Below are 27,828 nucleotides of genomic sequence, written 5' to 3' on the forward strand. Positions count from 1 at the left end.
GCTTTTACACTGGCTCTTGGAAGATAATTTCAGAGTAAAATTTCTTTGGGATGAGCTGCATCTATGCTATCTTAATGCCTGAGCACGGTGCCAGCAGCGAGTTGTTGCCAGCTCTTGAGGAGACATTTGAACTTTTGGCAAGCGCTCCTTATCGGAAGGCCCATCCGTGGCGTTTGTGATTATAGAGGAAGGGTACTTGCTTTTGGCAAAACAAAGTGTCTGACAGTAGAGGAATATTGGCGCAACACTCAACAGGATCCATTTGGGATTCATTCTTTGACAATTACCCAGAATGAATCACCAGCTTCCTTTTATAAAAAGATATTTATTGGCTTAGAAACAGCACATCCAGCTCTTGGTGGGGAAGAATTTTGTAACTATGTTCAAACATTCTCATAAGCCCGGTGTCTGAGTATTGCTAAGGGGGTGTCTGCACAGAGCAGTTACTTTAATTGCATCAAATACAGAGGAGAGTTGAAAAAAATCAGCCAGAAAACAATGAATGGCTCAAGGGAAAGAATGGGATGTCTGGTAATAATAGCAGAGTCAAGATGCTCAATAAGAGTTAAAGAACCCTCGCTGGAGACACTTGGCCCAGCCTGATGGCCCAGCCAGCCCCCTGCCCAGCCCCTTCCGCACACAAGATGTCCTGAAGACCCACAGTCAGAGGCCTCTGGCCTTAACTTCCAGCTGGCTGGCTACAGCTGGATGGCCAGCTGTGTTTGAGACCCCTTGGAGGGCTGGCCCTTGCTCTGAGTAATTCCCTGTGTGGGTGTGACCTGGTTTAGACAGTGAGTTTGAATCCTGTGAACTTGCCAGGCAGCCCTGTATATTTCAATAACTTAGTGCAGCAGGCCAGAAGAGAAATTCTTCTATTTCTCCTTTTCTTCCAAGCTGGAGACTCCAAGTCCAAATGAAAGTTAGGACAGCTTGAAGCTGTAGAGTGAAGTGGAGAGGAAAACCACTTAACTGAAAAGATTCAGAAATGACCGGAGTTGAGTGACCACAATCCCCAAAGGGAGGTGGGGCTCTGTGTATCCATGGCCTGTGTCCTCATCGCTGCCCACTTTGCCTTGTATTGTGACCCAGCCTGCCCTTTGAACCTTCTGCTTCTCCCCAGGATCCTGGCCTGCCCTTTACATCTCCACATCCCTGACTCCCTCTGCCTGAAGCTCCCTAGGTCCTGCTCCTGTTAATTTTTCAGCACCCATCAGGGATAGGGTGAGAGGAATGGAGGGGTCATTTGGCCCTGAGATCCAACAGCCTCTGATAAAAACACTTGACTTTATCTTTGGGAGAGGTGATACATAGAAATGGCAGTAGTGTGTCCCTCCAGGGAAAGCATTAGTTTGTCAACATACACTTTTAAAATCAGTAGCAATATTTCAAAGCTCTACTGAGATATACTTTCTATACTTTAAGGCTTGGCTGTTTTGGTTTGTTTTGTGTCAGTACTGGGGCCTGAATTACGACTTTACACTGTCGCTTGGCTTTTTTTGCTCCAGGCTGGTGCTCTGTTTGAGCCACAGCTTCACTTCAGGCTTTCTGTTGGTTAATTGGAGAAAAGATTTGTCTGCCTGGGCTGGCTCCGAACCTTGATCTTCAGATTTCAACCTCCAGAGTAACTAGGATTACAGGCCCAGGTCACTGGCATCTCGTTAAAGCTCTTAAAGTGTAGAATTCAGTGGTCTGGGTGTAGAGTTTTAGGATTGTCACATTAGGTTAATTTTATGTCAATACCCATAAAAGAAACTTGGGCTCCTTTTCTTTCTTACCCCATCTTTAGTCACCTAGCAATCTACTTGTCTGTATTCACCCTATCTTAGGCATTTCATGTAAATGAGATAATACAACTTGAGGTCTTAGGCAACAGCTTTCTTCCACCTTTTAGAAGTTCATCCACATCATAATATGTAGTAATATTTCCTTTATTACATGGTAATTTTTTGTAATATATTGATACAATGGACTAATACAAAGTAAAAAAAAGGATAGACTACTAGTAAGAGGCAAACATAACACATCCTTTGTATTGGCCTTTAAAAGCCATTGGCTCATGCATGTAATCCTAGTTATTCAAGAGGCTAAGGTCATAGTTCAAAGCCAGCCTGGGCAACAAAGTCCATGAAACTATTTCCGATTAACCAGCAATAAAGCTGTAATTGGAGCTGTGGCTCATGTGGTAGAGTGCTAGCCTTGAGCAAAAAGCTCAAGGATGGATAGTGCCAAAGCCTGAAAGAAAAAAAGAATCCAAATACAATAATAATTCATCCTGTGTACTTCCATTTGTATAAAGTTTTGGAATAGGCAGGAGAAGTTGGTGTGAAGAAGTTAAAAAAGTGTGAGGATGTTGGTAATGTAGGTAAGCAGTTACATAGCTATGTAGATTAACAGGGAACATCAGAGCTGTACCTACTACTAGCGCATGGTAAACATTCACCCATAGGTTATACCTACATTTAGAAGGTTAAAAACAAAAACAAAAACAAAAAACAGGTGCCACAAGGTGCTGGTGTCTTATGCCTGTAATCCTAGCTACTCAGGAGACTGAGATCTGAAGATCTTGGTTTGAAGTCAGGCAGGAAAGTCCATGAGATGCTTCTCTCGAATAAATTATTCAGAAAAAGCAGGAAATATCACTGTGGCTCATGTGGCTCAAGTGGTAGGGCACTAGCTTTGAGCAAAAGAAGCTCAGAGACAAAGCCCAAGCCTATCAGAACTAGCAAAATAATAATAATAATTTTAAATCTTTTAAAAAATGCTCTTTACCTACAGCATGTGAACATATCCTGTAGCTACACCTTTTTGGACCTTCTAATCACAAATCCTACTTTCTTCTCTGAATAACTTATGCCATAATTGGACTGTGGGGAGTTTTTTTTTTTTTCCTTTTCTTTTTTGGTACTGGGATCGAACCCAGGACGTTGTACTAGCCAGGCAAGTGCTTTGCCACTGAGCTACATCCCAGCCCAACAGTGGGGAGTTTCTTTTAGCTTTATGTAAACAAAATCACACAGAACACTTTTATGTTGGACTTCTTTTGCTTAACACTTATTTTTGTTGTTTCAAGATTTGCTGTATGAATAGATCCATATTATTTACTTTCTATTGTTGAATATGAGTTGCTGTTAATATGGGGAAATTACAAATAGTCTACCATGAAGATATGTACTAAGGTCACTTGGGTATAGAACTAGATATAAAATTAATCTGCCACAGGGTAGATACAAACTTTTTGTAGCAGTTGTTGAAAACCATTTCTTGGTTTGGACTACACTACCTGAATGCCATAATTTGAGTGACTTAAAGAACAAGTGTTTATTCTTACAACCTGATGCCCAGAATACAAGGTCTTGGGACCTATAGATTTGGAGTCTGTAGAAGGCCTTCCTTCTGTTCTACCAAGAACCATCTTCTCACATGGTAGACAGCAAAGAAGGGGGGAGATGAGAGAGACAGAGAGAAGGGGAGAGACAGAGAGTGAGAGAGGAAGAGAGATAAAAGGAGAGGGAGGAGGAAAGGGGAAGGGACAGAGAAAAGAGAGAAAGTATGCCATCTCTCTGGTGTCTCTTTTTAGAGTACACTAATCCCATTCATGAAGGCACCATTCACACATGATTCAATTACCTCCTAAAAGCCCCACCTCCAATATTGGGGATTAGGATTTTGGTACACAGACTTGAAGAGAAACCAATCATTTAACCCATGACAAGCACCTCAGAAAATGAAATTGGCCCAGGCCTCTCATGACTTAATGCTCCCCCTCTCATTGCTGGCCCCCATTCCGTCTGTGCCACAGGGGCCTGGTCTCCTGTTCTCAGCACTCTCCCCCCATCCCATTGCCTATCTGTCTCCTCCTGCACAGGGCCAGAAGCCCCTTGAGGGCAGAGACAATGTCCAGCTTGTCATCTAGCTAGCCCCAGATTACAGCACAATATCCAGAACATAACAGTTCTTGATAAATATTTAACTCAATGAGAGAATGTAAGATCCATCCAGCCATCTAATTCCCGAGTGAAGTTGAGAAATACATTAAATTTTGAAAACTCATATATTTTTTATCTTTGCTTTTAGATATCAAATGGCTCCACTATAAAAGTCTTTAAGAAGATAGCAAATTTTACTTCAGGTAACCAATATAATATTGTTAACCTTTTGTCCTCACCCAGCTTTATAAAGTATTGCACTTTTTTTTTTTTTTTGCCTCTCTCAGATGCATTGTCATAAGGTGAGATTGAACTGTTGCTATGCCATTCTCTGAAAGCTGAGAAAGTCATTTCCGTTTCTGGTCCTAAGAATGGGGACCCTGCCAAAGGAACGGAAACTAAACTGTCACTGGGTAGGATGGTCAAGCATAAAGCAAGTTGTGCCACATCACAGTTCTAGACTCAGGGAAGACTCAGCCCTGGGCTCCTTCTCCAACTCCTCCATTAGGATGGGGGCCAGCCAAGGGGATCCCCCTGGCAAGCGGAGAGAGAAACTTGCAGATGACCACACGGCCCACCACCAGCTGAACAAACAAGATAGTCCATTCAGCAAGTCAGATATCAGTGTGATTTGGGAACTTTCTGGATGGTACACAGCAAACTCAGAGTGGCTCTTGTGGGAATGTCCGTGGGGTCTTCCACTCCCTGACAGCTTCAGAGCAGTGACCTGGGGAAAATTCTTAGGTCGTGTGTCTCCTAAGAAATTATACACCAAGCCAAGATGTTCCCCTCACACCTGCACTGCTCCAGAAAAGGTTTCCTTCCTGATTCCTGGAATTAGAAGTTGAAGTTTAGTAGTTTCCAGCATGGGATCTTTGTAAGCAGGGCAACTTCAGGGTTCCTGAGGAATAAAGTGAACTGTGTTTTTAAGACATTTCCTTGGGGACCCCTATCTTCTATATTGTATCTGGCTATCAGGCTATACTGTAACTGTTTTGCAGTTACTGTCTTGTGTCCTTGTGTTATGGATAACTGTGGGTTTTAGATCTCAAATGAGACTTTGGGAAGAGCCAGCTGTTTAAGGACTGAAGAGTAGAACCTAGGTTTGGAGCCTCCACGGGATTCAGTTAGTCTACCAGTCAGTCCATACCTTTTCTTCCCCCCTGCCCAATGAGACTGAGAACCAGAATTTATTAGGTTTATCATCAGGATTACTCTCGTGGCAGTACTGCAAATGACCTGACTTTTGCCCTATCACAAGCCCTTTTGTCAAAGTCCCCATCCCTGTATGAAACTGGCTATTAGCCTTTTCTGAACCTATAGTCATGAAGCGAAAGCATGGCTACCCTCAATAGCAAGTTGGGGTCACTATAAATTCATGGTGACGGATCCAGGTCCTCAACCAACTCTGTGTTCTCCAGAAGCTCCACCTTCTTCTCCAAACTCTGACCATAACTCTTGTGCTTCACTGGATCCAACTCCCACAACATCCAGCACCTACCAGCCTACTGCTTCTGCCTATGTCCCTGCTCTTCCCTCCCGGCCCCCATCACGGCATCGCAGGCTGCCTTCCTGCCTCCAAGGCCAGTCTCATTCAGGCTTCAGGCCCTCCCACCGTTTCCAGCCTTCTGAGCATCCATGGACACCAATTAGTCCATGGCAGTTGTTTTTGTTTTGTTTAATGGACTGTCCTCCACCTCCCCCCATTGCATTTCCCCATCAGTGTTTCTAGATGGTATAGTCTTCATCATCTAAAAAACAAAATCCCAGTGCCTTAGTCTCTTCCATTTTCTACTTTCTTTGCCCTTCACAGCAGGTTCTCCTCAACAATCCCCCTGTCCCTGATACTCTTTGCTTGCTTTGTGAAATCCACCTCATTCTCCTTCTTTTAGATTCTAGAAGGGGTGGCTCTCTTTCCCACTTTGGTCCTTGCTCCATGTGCCTGGCTGACTCTTCACCTCCAACATTCCTCCCAGACTTGGACTAGTGGCTTGTTAGCTATAATTCTCCATCATGATCATTATAATTATAATCAATTGTGCAGTTAGTAGCCCGAGGTCTCTCCGTGACTAGTATGTATATACCCTTAGGTATGGGGGACCATGGTCGGAGTCGTTCCTTGGTGCACACATCAGAGGTGACCCAGGTTTGTTAAATGACAGGCTTGAGTCCTCCTACCTTGTTCCTAGCAAGCGGTCACTCAGATTTTTAATTTTTTAACACTTCCAGCCCCCAGCCCTTCCAGCCTTCACACTGTTCATAAGGCATACCAAGGAAAAATGTACAAGAGCTCTTAGATTTACACCACATTATTTTAGAAGGCTGTTGTTTGGTTGTTGTTTGTAATACATGTCTTCTCTCCTTCTGTCCCTGGTGTTCAGATGTGGAATATTCGGATGACCACTGCCATTTGGTGAGTTCAGGCTTTCTTGTGCTCTCCGCTGGATTGCACCCATGGTCTCCTGGGGTAACACTTCTCCTCTGTCTTTTTTTTAGATTTTACCAGATTCAGAAGCATTCCAAGATGTGCAAGGAAAGAGACATCGGGGGAAGCACAAGTTCAAAGTAAAAGAAATGTATCTGACAAAGCTGCTGTCGACCAAGGTACACTTGCTCACTGCTCTGGGAGTGCTTTTATGGCTACCTTGGGGGTAGATGATGTGTTTGACTTAATTTCCAATGAAGTGTGAAAATGTTACAAATCCCCTATGCCTTCTAGCAAAGCAAAATGAAAGTTTAAATCGTAAACATTTTTTATCCTTCCCCTCCTCTTTTTAATATATATAGAAAGTGGAAAGATAACAGCATTTTACAAATTTCTACTGTGTATCTTCAATCAGGAATTTTAATATCATTCCCTGTTCCTTTACCCACCATTTCACTATTGTTATTTTTTATGGCTGACAGCATAATTATTCCTTTTTGTTTACTTGTTATTATAGATAAGCAATACAATTCCTTCTTTGAATTGCAAATAAAATGAAGAGGGGAGGTGACGATAGACCTAGTAAATCTTACTGATTTTTACTTTTTTCATTTTGAAATTAGGCATTCTGGTCACATATGAAAGTGTCAGATGTGAAAGCCAATGGAATACCAAATTAGGAGGAAATTTTTCTTGATCTGGCTTTCAGTGGGATTAAGAGAAGCCTGTGATGATTTCCCCTGAAATGACTAGAAATGTGAATGCTACTGTCTGTCTGTGCCTGACCCAGTAGCTTCATGATGTCTGAATCTTCTCAAAGCTTAGGAGATGTTTGGTGGACAGAGAACAGCCTGAACCTTTTGATTTTCTCAGCTATCCCAGATGGTTGTTTATTTTGTAAAATGTTCAACTGCATTGGAAAGTATACAGTTAAACCCCAGGACAGAAGTACAGGCAACAGGAAAAATTCTGCGAGTAAAGCAGCATTGCTTGAGTTTTTCCAAACCAAACACAACCAAAAGGCAAACATCCAGCATCTAAGGTTTATACACAGCCCTACAACTGACATTTCCACTGCTAGATCGGCAAGGTGCCTCCCTGTTGACTAAACAATGTTGTGATCAGCAAGGAGCTTACAAACCAAAATTTTCAGGACCATTGTCCCATACTGTGAATCTTATCCCTGTCTGATGATTTGTCCATTTTTCTTTTTCAGCTAGTGTTTTCACTGGTTAGCACGTCACATTCTGTGAACTTAGATTTGATTTTCTATTATGGTTTCCAAACCAACACCATGAGTGTCTTTTGTTTTTGTTTTTAATCTCTTTAAAATCTCACGTTTTCTGTCTTTTAGGTGGCAATTCACTCTGTGCTTGAAAAACTTTTCAGAAGCATTTGGAGTTTACCCAACAGCAGAGCTCCATTTGCAATAAAATATTTTTTTGACTTTTTGGATGCCCAAGCTGAAAATAAAAAAATCACAGATCCTGATGTGGTACATATTTGGAAAACAAACAGGTGGGAATATAGGTGATTACTGTTTTCAAGAATCTAGGACAGAATATTAACTATAAAAAGGATATACGGAGTCACAACAAGAAGTTTCATTTATCTCTGGATCAGAATCTTTGGGCTTGGTAAACTATCACACCAAAACCACGCCTATATTGAGGATCCTGTTCTTTAAGATAAACATCTTTAATGCAAGAAAAGGGCTTTGTCTAAATTTCGCTAAACCACAAAAGTGAGAAATTAATTAGTAGTGATAGTTTTAATACTAGTACTAGGGTTTGAACTCAAGACCTGGGCACTGTCCCTTAGCTTAATGGCTCAAGGCTGGTGCTCTACCCTGCTGTCTCACAGACTTTCTTGCCTGGGTTAGCCTAGAATCACTCAGGTCTCAGCCCCCTGAGTAGTTAGGATTATAGACAGGAGCCATCAGCATCTTGATAATTTGTGAGCTTTATCATAACCATTTTCAGTAAGCTTCTATTTGCTCCCCAAATAATCAGTTACTTTGCAGTTTTCAAGCTAGGTCATATATTTTTCTTTTTAAATGTGGTACTTACATAGGTTAGTATTGTTTTCCTGCATTTTAACATTTTACTTTAAAGAAAAGCAGGGCATCCAGATTTATTCTAAATGTTTCCTCGGAAGAAAAGCACAACTCATCATCTCTATTTCAAATATTTTGAGCAGAATGGAATCAGATTCAGTTATGATGAAAGGGAACTTCTCATGCAAATTCAAGTCCTAGGTTAGCCAAGCCTAGCTGAAGTTTATCAAGGCTAAAGTTTCAGATCTATAAGATGTCACCCATTAATCTGAGTCTGTCTTGACTCTCCTTCTTGGCTCACTCCTGTCCTGTGTCCTAGCTTCATGTCTCCAGACCCTACACACACAGCACAGCACTACAGCCCGTACAGAAGAACCACTGAGAACCCAGAAGCCATGTAGTGGAGGTAGTAAGCTAAGCCAGAGTTGAAAATGAAGTCATGAAAGGACTTGGAACAGTCTCTAAGACCATACCTAAGTATGTGAGTGCTGGAATACTGTAATGAACAACACAGATAAACTTAAGAGTTTGAATTCTACTCAGTGCACATCGACAGGAATGTGGCCACTGAAGTGCAATAGAAGGTGCTGGGTGCAGTGGGGAAGTGGAAGGCCAGGATAGAGCAGACAGGGAAGAACAGAAAGAAGTCCAGGAAAGTGAGTCCAGTGGCAGTGAGCAGGGTGAGGCAGGCTGGGAGAGGAGGCACAAACTGATTGAAGGTCAGCAGAGAGTGAGAACAGAGGAGTAACCAGATTGGATTCTGTGTTAAGATCAAGTGTTGTAAGAGAACAGTCAGGAGCTGGGTGAGGCTTAGACCAGGGGGCCATACTTAGGTATGGTACTTAGATAGAGATGGGTCTAGATCTAGTTCTAGTTCTCACTGGTGACTATCATCTCTTACAACCTAGCACTATCTGGGACTCTTTTCTTGTTCTCTAGCCTGCCTTTCAGTCGCTGTTGGTACTTGTGCCAAGTGGTGCTGGGTGACCTGTTTGATAGTTTGGCTAGGCAGGCTACTTCCATAACAAAGGTATCGATACTCATCTATAAACGATGCTAGAACAGGTCCTCCTCTTACGAATGGCCCTATTTGAAGAGATTGTTCTTTTTGAACAGCCTTCCTCTTCGCTTCTGGGTAAACATCCTAAAGAACCCTCAGTTCGTCTTTGACATCAAGAAGACACCACATATAGATGGCTGTTTGTCGGTGATTGCCCAGGCCTTCATGGATGCCTTTTCTCTCACAGAGCAGCAACTAGGGAAGGTGAGGCCCAACTTTGCACCTTCTCTACACACTTGTGAACTTGAAACCCCATTTTGTACATAGGCAAATAATAAACAGATAGTTCAAACCATACCAGATGAAAAGAAATAATTATACCACTGCCAATTGGCTTTTCCATAAAATGTCTCAGCTACTTTTCGTTTTAATTCAATTGTTCTCAAAAGTGCAAATCAAAAGAATTAGTCCCACTCTAGTACAGAAATACTATAGAATAACTTAGAAATAGAAAAACTTTAAAATGAAGTATGTTTTATCACCTAGAAAAATAAGTCCATATGTGTATAATGCCAACGCGGTGGACATCAGTAACTATTATGAAACTATTACTATTTGTCCAAGTTAATTTTATCTGTATATCTGTATGTATATATATTTGAATTTAAATATAAAAATGGCTTATAGAGAAGAAAATCTTATGAAACTTAGTTATACCCATTTGCCCCAGTTTATAATCAAAGCCCAAATATTTCTTGTCCCTGGTTTTTTTCCACTGCTCAAAAAGCCTGAATAACTTGGAAAGAGGTGTTCTTATCTTTCCTGAGCATTCATATTAAACAAAGTGCTTTGAGGACCTGAACTCTGGGCCTGGACGCTGTCCCTCAGCTCTTCAGCTCAAGGCTAGCGCTCTACCACTTGAACCATAGCACCACTTACGGCTTTTTTCTTCTTGCTTATGTGGTGCTGGGGAATTGAACCCAGGGCCTCAGCATGCAAGGCAAGCGCTCTACCACTGAGCCACCTTCCCAGCCCAGTCTGTGAGATTTTTATCTTCAGGTAACCAGCAAAAAGCCACAAGTGGAGATATAACTGAAGTGGTGAGGTGTTCTGATCTTTCCTGAGCATTCGTATTAAACAAAATGCTTTCTATATGCAATGGACTTCAGAAAAATCTATGGAGGGGGCTGGGAAGGTGGCTCAGTGGTAGAGTGCTTGCCTTGCATGCCTGAGGCCCTGGGTTCAATTCCTCAGCATCACATAAGCAAAAAGCAAAAAGCCGGAAGAGGCGCTATGGCTCAAGTGGTAGAGCGCTAGCCTTGAGCTGAAGAGCTGAGGATAGCACCCAGGCCGAGTTCAGGCCCCACGACCGGACCCCCTCCCCCCACAAAAAAAAAAGAAAAGAAAAAAAAAGAAAATCTATGGAGGACTAACGGCTCTTCAGTAGGGAAATTCTCGGAGAAGCTGAAATAAGTGGTGACTGAGGCTTCTTTCCTAGCCCCATTATTTTAGGGGACAAATTCATGAGGTCCCTTCTCCTAAAAACCCAGTAGGAACTAATTTCCACATTTCTTTGCTCACATATGCATTTCACAACTCCCCTATCTAGTAAAATACTATTCACCAACATTTTATCCATTCCACAATAATGATTTTTGATGTCTTTTACTCTGCTACTAATGACATCATAGTTAAGCACTGTAGATGTCGGCCTAGATTGTAAGCTTCTCAAAGGAAGATACCAGTCAACTTCATCTTTTGTTCACTCAGAACCTGCCAGCTATGCTTGGCTAAGTAAAAGCTTATTGAATGGATGAAATATTATGTGATTTATGGGTTCCATCTAAACTTGACAAGCAAACTTCAGTCTTCTCTCAGTTAAGGCAGCCTTCAGATGATTAATCAAACCATTGATTCAGTCACTGGACTCTGTAAAAGATACTGGGACATTAGCCCTATCATTAACTCATCTTTCCTGAATAGATCTTGTTTAAATTTTGGAAAAATAACCTTTCCACCTACTTAATTTTTACACATGATCACTGTTATAATTACACACAACCATTTAAACTGTCAGAGAACCTTTGCAAGGTAAGACCTGCGAGCCACTAGGAGTAAGGACACCGTGCTTCCTTGAGGAAACCGCAAGATCTTCACCATGCAATGAAATATGGGGACATGCTGGAAAATTTGCCACTGCCAATTACATACCACTTTCATAGTTATATAAAGGGCTCAATCAGATCTACAATCAAGTCTTTTAGAAATGCCAAAATTCACTGGTGGGTGAGGATGAGAGCAAATGCTTTAATTCAGGCTTTTTACGACCATTAGTAATGAACGATGATTGAAATAAGTTCCATTGTTACATTAACTCAAAATCATGCAAAAATAATAATTTCAGTTCTTTTATGAGGAAGGCTGAATATATTAGCATTTATTCTGCCTGAAAATAACAGTGACTCACTAGAACTATCTAGATGGCAGTCACTCAGTCAACGTTATTGAGGCCTAAGTTGCAGGAAGCCTTGTGAGAGAAGGAAACATTGGTGGTGGAGGTTCAGCTATACTGTTCTGTCCTAAATTTCTTGATGGTTCCTTTTTTTTTTTTTCCAGGAAGCACCAACAAATAAACTTCTCTATGCCAAGGATATACCAACCTACAAAGAGGAAGTAAAATCTTATTACAAAGCAATCAGGGATCTGCCTCCATTGTCATCTTTAGAAATGGAAGAATTCTTAACTCAGGAATCTAAGGTATCTTTAGAAAGTAGAAATAAGCTTACATTGGTTGTTTCTTCTTCTTTTTCTTCTCTAAAGTCATTTCAGAGCCTGTGAACAAATCTGTTTTTTAGAAACACGAAAATGAATTTAATGAAGAAGTGGCCTTGACAGAAATCTACAAATACATCGTAAAATATTTTGATGAGGTAAGACTTTACTTCAGATCTTTTTAATCTATGAAAGCATCAGTCACAAGGATCTGCTTGTAACGTTCTGTAGGTTTCAGGACAGCTCTGGCATCCCAAATAAGCAGAAAGGAAGGCCCAGGACGCCTGTCTGAGATGGGGGTTCCTGGCACCATGCCAGACCCTGCACATGGTGCCCCTGAATTTACATTTGAGTTCATGGGGCCTCCATTTGATGAGTATCTTGTCCCCCTTTTAAATGGGGCCAACATATGCTTGACTACCATCTGCTAAAGATGAAAACTAGCCTGTTAATAAGTCACATAGTTTCTATATTCAATAGTTATGAAATTATGACATTTCTAATTTAAGTATTTCAATAACAAATGTTTAAGTTCAGGTATTTTAAGGACCATTATTAATGAACTACCATTCTCCTTGATGATTAATTCTCCTTAATCTGGATGCGTTGTTTCCAAATATGTGTTAATTCCCCCTTCCCTGATTCCCCCCCACTCAGTCATGCTGGGACAGGCTATCCATGTCTATGGTGAGAATAGCTCACCAATTCCATTTGCTACTTGAAGATCAATGAAGCGCTAAGGTAGGGTAGAGGAAATGAGTTCCTTCAACATGATAAGCATCCCTCTGTCCAGGGGCCAGGGGTGAGAAGGGAAGCACTGGGGAGGGTAGAGGAGGGGCTAGACTGGGGTGCGGGGAGGAAGGAGGGAAGGGAAGGACTCATCTGGACCAGGATGCCCTTGCCTGCTGCATTAAGGACAATACTTGCCTGCATGTTGGCTGCCCAGGAATGCTTGCTGTGCTTGGAATGGCTGTGACATAATGCATAACTTAGGGCCTTGGAAGTCTGGCCTCATATTTGTAAGCAGATAGTTGGTATTTCTTGTGGGCTTCTATTTTAAGTCAACGTGTTGTTGATTCTGTGATAATGACTTGGCAAAACAACTTGCAAAATGAGTAAATGATCGAAGAAAATGTTGGCATCTGTTTCATACAGATTTTTTTTTTTTTTACCAATCATAACATCAGGAATGCAAGAAAGGAAAAAAGATTAAAAAAAACACAAAAAATAAAGCAAAAACAAAACAAAAAACCAAATCCATCAGAATTGTAATGCTAAAACCACAATATCTAAAATAACTGTTCTAATTGTCAACAGATTCTAAATAAACTAGAAAGAGAACGAGGGCTGGAAGAAGCTCAGAAACAACTCTTGCATGTAAAAGTCTTATTTGATGAAAAGAAGAAATGCAAGTGGATGTAAGCACTCTGGGGCCTGGTTTAATCTGGCAAAAATTCTTCAGACGACTTGGGAGCAAAATGGCTGCTAGAGCTACTCTGTGTCGTTAATTTTTAAGTTTGCACATAGGTTCCACTTTGAGCACTGTCTTTTAGGAGACTGAGGCCCATGCACAGCTTTTAGAAAGCTCTGGACCATTGTGCCTGTGAGTATGCCTTGGAACCCTTCTGTAAATAGAGCTGAAGTGCTTGTTGGAAGCAGCCTCCTTGTTTACAGAGAACACAGGGCCAGTAAGCAAGTGTCAGTATTGTTAACTACAGTCTCCACTTAAGCACAATGATATCTAAGTGGTTTTGTTGGAAAACTACAGCTATGTAGCACTTATGACTACACTGCACCTCTGCAGAAAAGGGATATTGCCAATACTCAAAACAAAAATGTGAAATGAGTCATTTGGAAACAAGGTGGGGTGTTAGGGCAACCTCCAGGATCTGCAGCATCGAAACTTTCCCCAGTAGTTCTTGGAAAAAGGTGACCGCAAAATTTGGTAGTGTGTACACTTAGCATTCGTGAGTGTGTGTGTGTGTTTAAACCAAAAACTAACAGTGTTGCAACATTGTTGAAAGGGCTCGTGTTTTATCGGTGGTCGCCAAATGCACTCATGGAACTCACCTCCACCTATTCCATCAAGGAGCTCTAAAGCAAGGAGAGTGAGTGGACTTTGTTGAAATGCAACAGCGTTTTACCCAGATACTTTGTCCTGATGTGTGTTCCTTGATTTTTCATTCAAAATGTGTTTGATAGTGGACACGTTGGGTATTGTAAAGAGAAAAAAAAATCATTTTCTGTTCAAAAGCTGATCAGAACTCTGTGGAAGTGTAATTCTACATTTCTATACTAGTGTCTCCTTGCTTTAGATTTCTGGTGAACCCTGTGGTATAAATAATTGTGTGTGATTTAAAAAAAAAAGATACATTTTACATTTCATCAGATTGTTGTTCACACTGGAGTATTATATATAAATATATATATTTGAGGCCCAAGGCCTGAAAAATATTAGTATACAACTTGGTATCTTAGTCTTACTATGTACTTTTTGAAAGTATTCCTTACAGGAGAAAGAATTTAAAATGCTCATTTTCTTCATGCCTTTCTTTCTAAAGAAGTCCCTATCGTTATACTGTAGGTCTTTTTATTGCTGATTTTTTATTCCTGAATTTTTGCTGCTCACGACCAATTTTAATACCACTGTGTTTTCCTTCTATTAAACCAGAAGACATAAAAAGTATAATTGGCAACTCTCCAGCTTTCCTTGTGTCAGGCACCTTTTACCCTTGGTGCTGTAAATCCCCTACATTTTTTCAAGAAAGAAAACATTATTCACGCATTCCTTGAAACCATTTACCAACACTGTATTGGAACATCGGGATTGAAATGTGAACTTGTCTTAGGCAAATGCAATTCTTTTTTGCTCCTTAATATCTGTTCAGGTGTGAGAGGCACCTTCCCAACCCTATCGCCTTTGTCTGTGCAATGGACACATCTCAAAAATACTACCAAATAGGTTACTTTGAAGTTTAAAGGTTAGAGGTCTGGTCCCCTTCTAAAGCTGCTACAGTTTTCAAAAGGGTGAAGGCGTTCATGAGAGAACAATTGTAGGAGAGTTGAGAGCCAAGGGTAGGAGAGTTGCCCAAAAGACTTCCCCTTCCCCAGGATACAGAAAAACTCAAAGGGTCAGCTACAGCTTTATCTAAGCATTTGCTAAATGAGACATGAGGGTGTCCCTGGCCGGCTCTCTGCCACGTGAGTGCTGTGTGGAGAGTTACCTCCTCTTTGGGGACTGTACTGTTAGGAACTTTGGGCAAGTCACTTACCTCTTTGTGCCTCAATTTCTGTATATTTCTAACCTACCTCACTGAGGGGGTATGAAGATTCACTAATGTATGTAGCGTGTTTGTCAATCCTCCAGTGAAAAGCACTATCTAGATCACATTTTGGATCACATTAGCCAAAAGCAGTAAATGGCCAAATCAGATGTGTGCTGAAGACAATCAGTCACTGGGTCTATACTAAACAACAAGTAGAGAAACAAATGGCAAACAATATCTATTTTCAAGTTTCTTTGCATATTTTTTGGTGCAAAACAATTCATTTATAAACTTTTTTTCTAACACTAGTGTCTACAGCAGCATTTTAAAATTAGTTCTGTTACCTTTTCTGTATTAGGATTGAAAGTCTATTTCTTATTGTATACCTGATTGAAGCTGTTCTTGGAGATGAATGTTTTAAATGTCTATAATCCAAAAATAAACATTTTGATGTACTTGTGGACTGGTGTGACTTTTTTCCGCCCCAGTTTTGCAGTTCTAATTAGTGTTTTACTCTAAATGGCTCTATAGAAGTGATCTGTAGGATGTGGCATCACTGCCCACTGCTTGGAGTAAGCAGCTCCACACAGTGTGGCCAAGAGTACTTGGTCCCAACTCCTGTCCTCACTGCCAGTACCTGGAGTCTCACTGTGAGGACTTCTGGATAAGCAACAATCCACTTAGTTTGGTGGACTTGAGCTTTCCTTTGTTGACATCTAAAAGATGTTACATAAAGAAGCTTCCAAAGAGTACACAGTGAAAAGGTGACTACATACTTAGGGACACAGAAATGGAACACAATTGTTTGGTCAGATCCCAAACAGTGGGAAACAAAGTGAAACATCACCGATACTCGAGAGGGGCCCCACTGGGCTCACTTTACAAAAATCCATAACCCTTCAATTTTCTACAAACTACGATACAATGAAGTCCAAATTAGGGAAATTGTTTCAATTGTAAAATACATGTTGTATGGTAGAAATGAAAGCAAACACAAACAACAGCAGTAGGTAGAAAAATATTTATTAAGCTCTTCAATAAATTATGTGCACACAGCTTTTTAAAAATGATAACCTTCTGTAATGAATATGAGACAGACACGTAGATCATCTTTAAGTTTTTAGGCTGTCTTTTAAAGTGCCATCTTTTTTTTCCAAAACCTAGTAGAGGTTTAGAACTCTTGTATATAGTAAACCAAACAATAATTGACCTTGTTACGGTAAAGTATCTTAAGGAAGAGGGAAAAGATGGGCATGTTTTAGACAAAGATGCCAAAAATATTCAACAATGTAAAATTAATTTAAAACTTGATTTCTTAATTAATTCCTTGTACTCATTTTTATATTTGCAAAGGGTTGCCAATACAGTTTCTAAATAGCTCTGAAATGGTTTCTTTGAATGTTTCACTTTTCATAGTAAAACCTAAAGTCCTGATACTTGTGTACTGAAGCATGTAGCTGGCACCTTTTCTTACAGCAAGCTCCAGTACTTTGGCAAATAGTAATAAAGTATCTCAGTGCCACACATGTCAAACTCCACACTTTATTGAGTCCCTGATTTCACCCCTCTTGATCTATCTGCCTTTTCTCCAAGAACATCACTCCCCAGAAGATCCAAGTTCCTCTAGCTGTTTTCTTTGGGTTGTTTCTAGTTCTTCTAGTCTTTTTCGAAGAAGAGAGAGTTCCCTTTGATGCTGTTCTTCCTTAAAAAGGATTTAGCAAAGCACAACAAAAGAAACTGTTAGATAAACTGGAAAAGTGATTGCCAGGTGGCAGCCTCTGTCTTGCTCTTACAAGCTTGCAGGAAAAGATGTCCATTTTAACAGTCTAAATACAGAGATGTGTGGGTTAAGCTACTAACTAGTCCAGCTTCTCTCCTGCCTCAGGCTTTAGCCTTAAGCAAAAACCAGTCCGTTCTTCCCTAGGTGTAAAATTCACTAGGGAGTAAATTAGAAAGTGTGAAGGGCAGGGCAGGCACAGGTGTACTTGCATGGCAACTTTCAAACGAGACTGGAGTTTTAACAGTTTATTATAAACAAAGTCACTGAGGTTCGGTGACTACCATCTTCTGTGCTTATAGTATAAAACTGATCAACACTCCATCTTCATAAAAAAACATCCAATTTGATATCAAGGGCCCTGATACAGCAGTAAGGGCTCAAGTTTTGGAATCATTTAGGTACAAAATTTAACTCCATCATTTTTACGCTGTGATCTTTGGCAAGTCACTTCATTACTTGACTCAATTTCCTCATCTATAAATTAGGAATAGTAATACTTGCCCACAGTTTAATACTTTTTGTCTAAATTTAAAAACTGCTTAAACAAACTGTTGCTTAAACTGTGGTTAAGTGTTTTAAGAATTTCGTTTAATATGTTTTCATTAGTGTTAAAATACTGTATGGAAAATGCAAAGTTAATTGCAATAATACTTCACAGCAGTGTGCCAATAAGCTATAAACTCTAGGTTATTCAAGACTCATTTACCAAGCTTTTTTCTATTACCCAATAGGAGATTTGATTCTCAGCATCATCACTAGAAGGAAATACAATTCTACTTCTGGGGGAAATTCAAATCTACTTCTCAGTAAATTTCTATGATAAATGAAAGGGAAGAAGTTAAACTTAGTCTTTGGGTATGCCTTTTGAGGCTAAGACCACATTTAGAATTTGAATTTTAATTCTGTATTTAAATGGGCAGAAACTTACAGAAACATTTAACAGTTTTCCTAAAATAAATGCTCAAACCTGCACGTGAGGAGGAAAGGCTAGGTCCATGCCAGGAACCATGGCTGATGACTGAAGGTTAACAGGATTTGTAGGTGCTGTGGGAGGCATGTGAGGAACCAGGATTAGACTTCGAAATTCATTATGTCTTCTCTGTATATCCTTTAGTCTTTTCTGAAGCCTTGTATACTCTTCAAATGGAATATTTTGTCTTGAAAAGAAAAAAGTACTCCTGTTTATAAATAGTTATACCCCAATCAAGAAGAATTATAATTCACAGAACTAGTAATATTTCAATATTAATATCTACAGATATTACTAAGGTACCTTAGTAAGGTACTAAGTTAAATTTGGCTTAGTTGAAGTTGGTGGCCTTCTACTTTGAGATACACTATACTTAAGTTGGCATGAATCCCACAATCCAGAAACCTCTTGAATGTTCTATAAGAAAACCCAATGGTTTACACTATAGTAAGAATTATAACCAATACCAGTGCACATCATAAAACATCACTGCATAATTTTAAAGCAATTTCCATTATAAAAAGTCTAATACTTGATTAAAAGGTATGGTGACTACTAATTAGTAAATTTAAGACTTTTTATTAACCTGAATCATACAGTGCCACTATTTCCAACTATATATGGTGAATCTTCTTTGCTCAAAAAATGCTAATGATAATGATTATCACCTGGGTTCAGATGTGCAAAACTGAACAAAAGCTAAAGCCCAATAATATTTTTTCTTCCCAGGAAAGCAAAAATTGACCATTGACTCAGTTGTAGCCACAATTTTCAGAACTATGCAACAGACACAACTTTGTTACTTTAGCACCTCCATAGGTACCAACACCACCACCATCGATGCCAATGCTAGTTACATGCCAAAGCCAGAGTCTGAACTTTGTTCTCAATCTCAACTATAACATCCATACCTGACATGTCATAGAAATCTTGTAGTTTAAAGGACCATTAAGTAAGAAAGAAAAAGATAGTGCAGTTTGAGAAAGTTTTCAAATGTGAATTATAAGCCAAAACACAAAGTACAGTATTCTAAGAAACAAAGCCTTACAATATCAAAATAACCATGAGTATATAAACATACAAACACATTACCTGTTTAGCACCTGGTTTTCTGTTTCCAATTCTTCTTTCTTTGCCTCTAAAACTTCTACTTTCTCCTGCAGTCTCTTCAACTTGTTTTCATGAAGAGATTTTCTCTAGAAAAATAAAGACTAATTAATTTAAACAAGTGTGTGAACATTTTAACTTCCTATTTGAACAAAACTATATAGTGAATATTTTACATACTAAATTTTTTAAAGTATAGAGATGCAATTTTTCAGGGACGGCATGGAGCCATGTAGTCATAGCTCTTCCTGAAAATTGCAAAGACAATGAATCACAAATCTCCATCTCATCAATGTACAAATAGAATTGTTCTGGATGCCAAATCAGAAAAATTGGTATCTGTAACTAAACTACAAATAAAAAAATCTAAAAAGGGAAGAAGTCAAATTACACAAATGAGTCTGTCATCTTCAAAGACATCATAAGCATCATTGTCTCAGAAGTTACGTGTTTAAAAGAACGGACGCAAAACTCAAAATGAAGAGCCTGTCTTGAAATGGTAAGTTACTCCAAAGTAAAACATTAAGGGAGAAGAAAGCTGATATAGAGCACGAATGCTTTTCAGTTTTACAATATGCCTTTCTAGTTAAAAGGGAAAGAATTAACTTTACAATACACAAAGGGAAAGTTTCTACAAGTAAATGTAGGATTGCCTGAGAACAAATGGAATAGTGTAATAAAAGGAGTATATGAACAAAAGTATGTATTTTCACCTTTATAAACAGGTTTTAAAAATAGAATGACACCTCGAATGTTGGAACTCTAGTAGTTGCAGACCTTTTCAATATTTGCTTTCTAACTCCTTTCACTGAAATATAACAAGTTCATAGAAAAATATATAGAATGTAAATGCAAAAAAAGCAAAACTCAAGAGAAAAAAATGCCAGCACAACCACTTCATAGGTCAAAAGCATTTGCATGACAAGTGCCCTTACCTCTTTCCAGTCATGTGCCCAACTAATTTATTTCCAAAAATACAGTTCAGCCTACTTTTAAATTTCAGTTGAAAGGAGTAAGAAGACTCCTCTTTTGTTTGTGAGAGTTACTTATGCTCGTACTCACTGGTATAGGTTAGTCACTGTCAGTCCCTTGGGCTATTACACAACTGATTATATTCACCCAGTCCACTACTAAGGGCAAAGGATTGCTCCCAGTTGGAACCACTAGAGTTAACACTTCATCCTTCTCCTTGCTTAGTTTCATCCAGGCTCTCTGAATTCCCCCTCATGCTCATGTCTACTCTGGGAAAGGAAGGAACCTCTCTTCTGACCTTTATCACCACAAATAGTTATTTATGTAGTCTTGGTAATTAAGGCAGAGAAATCTTGCACAGCTATCATTAAATTTATTTGGATACTATGACATACTATTGCAAATGGTATTTAAATATTTTATATTCTAATTGTGCATAAAGATGTTTATTACTTAGACTTAATATCCAACTTTTAAAATATAATATCTTAATACCTTATTAATAGATTAATGCATATATAACAATGCCATCTTTGGATGACAATTTTACTTCCTCTTCTCCAATTGTTATATTAATTTCTTTCACTTGCTAAAAATTTCTAATTCTATTAACTGTAACCTCCAACAATAGAGAACAAAATGGTGATAGTGGACTTCTTGCCTTGTTCTTGAATTTGGGTGAATGGAGAAAGCATTCAATATTTCATCAGCAAGTCAGTAAGTGTGAGTTGGGAGAATTATTTTTTCTTTTCTTCTTCTTTTTTTTTTTTTTTTTTTTTTTAATGCAGGTCCTGAGGATTAATCTCAAAGGGTGGGGGAACTATCTCTGAGCTTTTGTGCTCAAGGCTAGAGCTCTAACACTTGAGTCACAGCTCCACATCTGGCTTTTTGGAGGTTAACTGGAGATAAGACTCTAGGTGCACAGCTTCCAACCTCAATCCTCAGATCTATCTCCTGAGTGTCAAGGATTACAAGCAGGTGCCTCCAGCACCCAGAAAGCTGGAAAGCTATTTTGTAGACATCTCTTATCAGATTGAAAATTCTATTCCTAATTTAATAACTATGTTGATATAGTTCAATACATTTTATGTTTAAAACCTCATCAAAATAGTTTTCAGCGTTCACTGAAAAATCACAATACCCTTCCTTCTTTGCTCTGGGAGGGTGAGGGACACTGGTCAGTTTTACATGCTGAGCTACCTTTATTCCTACAATAAACTCTTCATTTCATAACATCATTTTAGTGTATACTGAACTCAGTATACACTAATGATTAGGGATTTTTTTTCCTACTTTCCTATCTGGAAGAGTTTCTGTTAAGATTGGTGTTCTTTCTTCCTTAAGTATTTGGAAGAATTTGCCAATGAAGCCAAATGAGGCATTTTCTTTGTGGAAGGTTTTTAATTAAAGACTCCATTTCCTTAATAGATATGACCGATCAGATTTCCTAATTATTCCAGTATTCATTTTGTTAAGATGGTCTTCAAGGAATATATTTATTTCATCTACATTGTACTAACACAATTATTTTTTACAATATTCTTTTAAAATTTTACTATCTGTACAATATGCAGTGGTATCTCCTTTTCCAATAAAGGCAACATTCATTGTGTTTATCTAATGCAACTTTGGGTTGTTTGAGGAGAATCAGCCTCACAGTATCTTATCAGTTTTATCAATGTTTCAAAATCCAGCCCTTGGCATTTTCAATTTTCCACATTTTCTGTTCGACTGATTTCTGCTCATATCTTGAAGGTGTTGATAATGTCTTTTGTTAAATCTATTGAGTTAAAAGTTATTTTGTTTTTAGATTTAAATTTGCTTTAAAAACAAACAAAAAGCTTTCCAGCTAGTTGCTGGTGGCTTAAGCTACTTTCAAAAGATTGAAATCTAAGGATTGAGGTTCAGAGTCAGCTCATGCAGACAAATCCAAATCTCCAAATAACCAGCAAAATGTCAGAAGTGGAGGCTTGGTTCAAATGGTAGAACACCAGTTGTGAGTTAAATACTGAGCAAGAGTGTGAAGCTGAGTTTAAGTCCCAGGACCAGCAAAAAAAAAACAATTTTCTAAGCTGGTGCTGCTGGCTAACCTGTATTCCTAGCTACCTGGGAGGCAGAGATGGAAACAATCACAGGTCCAAGCCAGCCTGAGGAAAAGGTTTATGAGACTCCAGCTCAATGTGGTGGCACATGCTTGTCATTCCAGCTATTGTGGAAAAAGTCAACAGAAGGATCAAGGTCTAGGCCAGTTTAGGGGAAAAATGAGACCCTCTCTAATAAATTAGCGAGGTAAAGAGAATGAGGGGTGAGACTCAAGTGGTAAAGCATGTGCCTAGTCAGTGTGAAGCCCTAAGTTCAAATCCCAGTAGAAAAACAAACAAATGTTTTCCAGTTGTCTGGTATAATTTCAAGCTTTTATTTCTAAGTATATGCAACACAGTTATTTTTAAAGCCAGTATCTCATTAGTTCATTACCTGGATCTGCTACTTTAGTCTGTTTATGCTGGTTATTTCTCATGTTTTTGTTCTTTTGTTTTGCTTTTTGACAGTGGTACCGGAAGCTGAACTTTAACAAGCTAAGCAGGTACTCTACCTCTTAAGCTATACCTCTAGCACTTGTTGCACTGGTTATCTTTGAGATAGGCTCTGTGCCTGAGTTGACCTGAACAGTAATCCTATTTGCTCTTAACTCTGTAGATGGGATGACAGGTCCAAACCAATACATCCATTATTTTTGTTGTTGTTGTTGAAATGGAGCCTTGCAAACTTTTTTGCCCAGGCTGGCTTCAAAATGAAATCCTTCCACTCTCTACCTCTTGAGTAGCTAAGAAAACATACTTGAGCCACCTGTGCCAAGATGTTTGTTTTTACAATCAATAGGTTTTTGGGGGGTGGGGGGAGGGCGGTCCTGGGGCCTGAACTCTGGGCCTGGGCACTGTCCCTCAGCTCTTCAGCTCAAGACTAGTGCTCTACCACTTGAGCCACAGCTCTATTTCTGGCTTTTTCTGCTTATGTGGTGCTGAGGAATTGAACCCAGGGCCTCATGCATGCAAGGCAAGCACTCTACCACTGAGCCACCTTCCCAGCCCCAATCAATAGATTTTCTTAGAGCAGTTTTAGACATAGACAGACATAGACAGTAGAGAGTTAGCATATACTACCTTACCCACTCTGTTTACAGAGTGGATTAGATAATAATACTTGTACTGTGGTACATTTGTTAAAATTGAAATATCATTATTAATTATGGTCTGTAGCTTACATGAGAACTCATTCTTTGTGTTCTATGTTCTATGGATTCTGCTTAATATGTCATATGTCCACATGTCTACCATTATAGTATAAAGAATACTATCATTGGCCATTAGAAATTCCCTGTGAAGGAAACCTCCTTACACTACTGATGTCAGTTAAAAACAAAAACAAAAAAAAAAATCCCTGTGTTCTGCCTATTCTTTGTTCTCTTCACTCCTAAAATCTATACCTAGTAGTGATGTCTTTACTGTCTTCACAGTTTGCTTTATCTAGAAATGTCATATACTTGGAGTCTTTTTAGAAGGACCATGCTTTAATATTGGCAAGGGCTAGGCCTTTCACTTCACTTTAGTCCATGGATGAATCCCTCCTGGATCTGAATCCAAAGCCATCAGTGAATGAAATCCTGCTTTGTGGCAGATTCTGACCTCCAACTCTGTTTCCTAAGCCTTTGGAGATTGTCAAAGCTTTGCTCAACTTTTTAGCCTGCCAGCTTTTCTTCTAAAATCAGCAATTTTCCTAAGAATCATAAGTGCTATGCTCACCCCTGTATGCTTCTTATCTCTCAGGATTTTGACTTCTTAATGGTTTGTTGAATAACTCTTTAAGGACTTGACAGGGATATTTTTTGTGTATGTGCCAGTACTGGGACTTGAATGCAGGGCCTGGGTGCTGTCCCTTAGCATTTTTGTTCAAGACAAGGGCTCTACCTCTTGAGCGACAGCTCCATTTCCAGCTTTTTGTAATTAATTGGAGTTAACAGTCTCAGGACTTTCCTGCCTGGGCTGGCTTCAAACCACAATTCTTAGATAACAGTTTCCTGAGTAGCTAGGATTGAACCACAAGTAACTGGTATATATATATATATATATATATATATATATATATATATATATATATATATATATATATTTTACTGTTTTTGTCCAATTTCCCCAGCTGCTGTCATGGTGTCTTAGGCCATTCTAGCTGCTATAACAAAATACCTCAGACAATAAACAGAAGAAAATTAGCTCTCTTGGCTCTGGAAATTGGTAAATCTAACATTAAGGGTGCTGGTGTGTTTGGAGAGTACCTACTTGTTCAGATGGTGCCTTCTGTGAACAAAAAGAGTTAGTGAGACCCTATCTCAAAGAATAAGCTGAGCATGGTAGAGATAATTATAAACCTAACTATGAATGACTCATAGTAAAAGGATCAAAGGCCAAGGCCAAGGCCAAGGTAAAAAGTGCAAGACCCTACAAAAATAACAAAAGCAAAAAGGACTTCAGATGTGTCTCAAGGGGTAGAACATTTACCTAGAAGCATAAGGCCCTGAATTCAATTACTGGTATTGCTTTTCCTCCAAAAAAGTACAGCCCACAAACCAGAAAGTTAGCCCTTATCACCTCTGCAGACACAGGGTGAGAAACAGGGACTTAATTTCAGTTTTGTACATGTGGATATTCAATTTTCCCTCCATCAGTGTGATATACATTTTAGTCACCTGTGTGAAGAATTAGATGGGTGCAGCTCCATGACTTGCTTCTGAATCTTGTTATATTTTATTGGCCTACATGTCAGTTTTACTGTCCATACCATGCCATTTTGTTATTATGGCTCTGTCATACAATTTGAAGTCACCTCTACACCTTTAGCATTGATATTTATGCCCAGTATGGCTATGTCTATTCAGGGGCTTTTGTGCTTCTATATAAACTTCAGTGCTCTTTTTTTCTATTTCTGTAAAAAGTCCTTGGAATTTTCAGTAACAGCCATTTCACAATATAAATGCTGCCAATCCATGAATATAGATTTTACCATCTTTTAGAGTCTTACTCAATTTCTTTTGAAGTTCGTTTTTGAATATATGTTTTTTTTGGGTCCAGTCGTAGGGCCTGAACTCTGGGCCTGGGTGTTGTCCCTCAGCTCTTCAGCTCAAGGCTAGCGCTCTACCACTTGAACCACAGCACCACTTCCGAAGGCTTTTTTCTTTTTGCTTATGTGGTGCTGGGGAATCGAACCCAGGGCCTCATGCATGCAAGGCAAGCACTTGACCACTGAGCCACCTTCCCAGCCCCTCAATTTCTTTACTACTGTATAGTTTTCAATAAGGAAGTCTTTCACCTTCTTGGTTAGGCTTAAGTTTATTTTTGTTTGTATCTTTTTGAGGCTATTGTGGGTGGGACTGTCCTCTAGTTTGACCTACTCATCTTCACATCTTTTATTCCATCATCACCTTTAGTCAGTATCTTCATTTAAGAGTCTAAGTCCTAGATATCCTGCCACTACTTTATATTTGACATGTGTCTAATCCTATTACGTTCTTTCTACTTAGCTGACAGTCTTCATTCATTGCAATAATTCTGTCTATATCCTTTTAAGCTAAAATACTTTGCATTTTGTTCTTATGTACTACATTCTTGTGTTTGTTTTGAGACAAGATCTTATGAAGTTGATGGATCAGTCCCTAACTTCTGAGCTCAAGTGATCTTCCCTCTTCCGCTTCCTGAATAGTAGAAATACATCCCATTTCCTGTGCTATATTCTATATTGTGTTCCTTCAGAATACCTCTGAGAGTTACCTTTCATCTTTATTACTACATTCCAATCTAGGCTTATATCACTTTAAGCTTATTGTGAACAGTTTCCTATTTGGTATCCCTGTCTTCAGGGTCTTTTTTTTCTCTCTTGTTTTTTGTTGTGGCATAGTCGTTCTCAAACTTCAGTGTCAAGATCAATCACCTAGGGTATATTCAGATATTTCCTTCATAATGCCTTCTTTCTTCAACTAGATTTTATGTTCATCAAGGACAGACAGCAATGACGGCTTCAATTCTCTCCCTTCTAGCCCCACTCTATATACATAGCATAATGCTAGGCTATACAGAATATTAATTAAGGTGTTTTGAAATTTCAAAATTATGCTTCATCTCCTTTTACAAAACATTCACACCAGAATTATTTCAGAGAAGTAAAACTTGGAAGAAAAATAACAAAGTTGTCATTTCAAGTGTCTCAAAAGGATAAACAACCCATGAGCTCACTCTAAAAGGTCTCTCTTCATACTCACACTTCAAGAATGAGGATGTAGAGAAGTCATCAATAACAGAAGGGCATCTCAACCTGACATCCCTAGTCAAACTTTTCAAAACATCAAAATATCATTCTTTACTAAAGATTCTACCTAAAAACACTTACCAGAAATTATATAAGCCATGCACTTAGTAGTTCTAAAACACATCCTGAGATGGCAAAGTGTCATTTTTATCTAGCTTGTGGGGAAGAGGGTAAAGTTGCTACTTGTGATTTGTAAGAACTAATCACAGGAAAGAAATTCTACAGAATTATGATCTCTACTCTTAGGCTCCTATTTTGTTATTTAAGTTTTATTGTGTAGGAAAGTAATGGTATTTGTCACTTAGAAAGTCTGATGCATTCTTCTAAACAATATTTATGTGATTTTCCAGCCAAAATTGTGATACATAGCAATAATTTAAACTCAAGTAGGGAAAATGTATGAGTTAAACTAATTTATAGAGATTATTCTGATACAAGAAATAACACTCACATGGACCATGGCTCTAAGAGAAAAGCAACAAAACATCTGGAATTAAAGTGGAAAGAGCAATGAAGGGAGAGCAAGATTTTAGTCACAGTTTTGATTATCATGAGTCAAGTGATCTTGGGTACTTACAATTGCTAAGGTCCCTTCTAGTCCTAAAACTACACATATTATATATTTTCATAATTATTTTTATGTCACATATGTTTGTCCATGTTAACTGATGTAAAACTGTAAGCTATATGAGGGCAGTGTCTCACATGGAGTAATTCTAGATTACTGTCACTGATTTGAACTTAGCAATTTCCTATGACTTAAATATAATACATTTTAAAAAGTGAAATGCATACTATGTTATCACCCATTATTTGGTAGGAATTTTACTAGAAAATATAATGAAATGTTTCTTTTAGGTTTTTAAAACATTACTTCTTCCTCTTTCTGATAAGCCTATGATTAGATGATAATCTCTTTCACCACTGGATGTCACCTTTGCTCTAAAAGAAGTCAACACATACTAACCTCAAAAATTAGGACCTAACTTCTAAGACATTTAACCCTAAACCTTAAAATCAGCTTTTATACTTCCTTGTGATTTCTGGCTGCAATCTGGCTTCAGATATTTCTTGGCTTCAGTGAAAGGAAGCATAAGTAGGCCTTCTAGGTCATCACAAGTCACTAAAACATCCAGTGAAATCCCACCAACATTCATACAATTCTCGGTACATATATGGAATGAAAGGAAAACAAAAAAC

General features: G+C 38.8%; 2 protein-coding genes across 3 annotated transcripts in view; one reads left to right on the top strand and one right to left on the bottom strand.

Moving 5' to 3' along the window:
- The window catches only part of Plxnc1 (plexin C1), a 151,474-nt gene extending 135,574 nt beyond the window's left edge, over positions 1 to 15,900 (top strand). For both annotated transcript variants that reach the window (XM_069990080.1, XM_069990088.1), the window contains 8 exons: positions 4,075 to 4,129; positions 6,308 to 6,339; positions 6,423 to 6,530; positions 7,706 to 7,869; positions 9,524 to 9,671; positions 12,024 to 12,164; positions 12,263 to 12,337; positions 13,497 to 15,900. In XM_069990080.1, the coding sequence (XP_069846181.1) occupies positions 4,075 to 4,129; positions 6,308 to 6,339; positions 6,423 to 6,530; positions 7,706 to 7,869; positions 9,524 to 9,671; positions 12,024 to 12,164; positions 12,263 to 12,337; positions 13,497 to 13,601 (828 nt within the window). In that variant the 3' untranslated portion in view covers positions 13,602 to 15,900. The remainder of the gene's footprint in view (positions 1 to 4,074; positions 4,130 to 6,307; positions 6,340 to 6,422; positions 6,531 to 7,705; positions 7,870 to 9,523; positions 9,672 to 12,023; positions 12,165 to 12,262; positions 12,338 to 13,496) is intronic.
- A 552-nt stretch (positions 15,901 to 16,452) lies between these two features.
- Cep83 (centrosomal protein 83) overlaps positions 16,453 to 27,828 on the bottom strand; it is an 82,239-nt gene continuing 70,863 nt past the window's right edge. Inside the window, exons 14-16 of the mRNA XM_069990110.1 lie at positions 19,288 to 19,391; positions 18,193 to 18,382; positions 16,453 to 17,147 (exon numbers count right to left, since the gene is read on the bottom strand). Coding sequence (XP_069846211.1) covers positions 17,043 to 17,147; positions 18,193 to 18,382; positions 19,288 to 19,391 — 399 coding nt within the window. The 3' untranslated portion in view covers positions 16,453 to 17,042. The remainder of the gene's footprint in view (positions 17,148 to 18,192; positions 18,383 to 19,287; positions 19,392 to 27,828) is intronic.

The sequence above is a fragment of the Dipodomys merriami genome, unplaced genomic scaffold (genome assembly GCF_024711535.1).
Source record: "Dipodomys merriami isolate MVZ:Mamm:240054 unplaced genomic scaffold, mDipMer1.0.p SCAF_10, whole genome shotgun sequence".
Classification (NCBI taxonomy): domain Eukaryota; kingdom Metazoa; phylum Chordata; class Mammalia; order Rodentia; family Heteromyidae; genus Dipodomys; species Dipodomys merriami.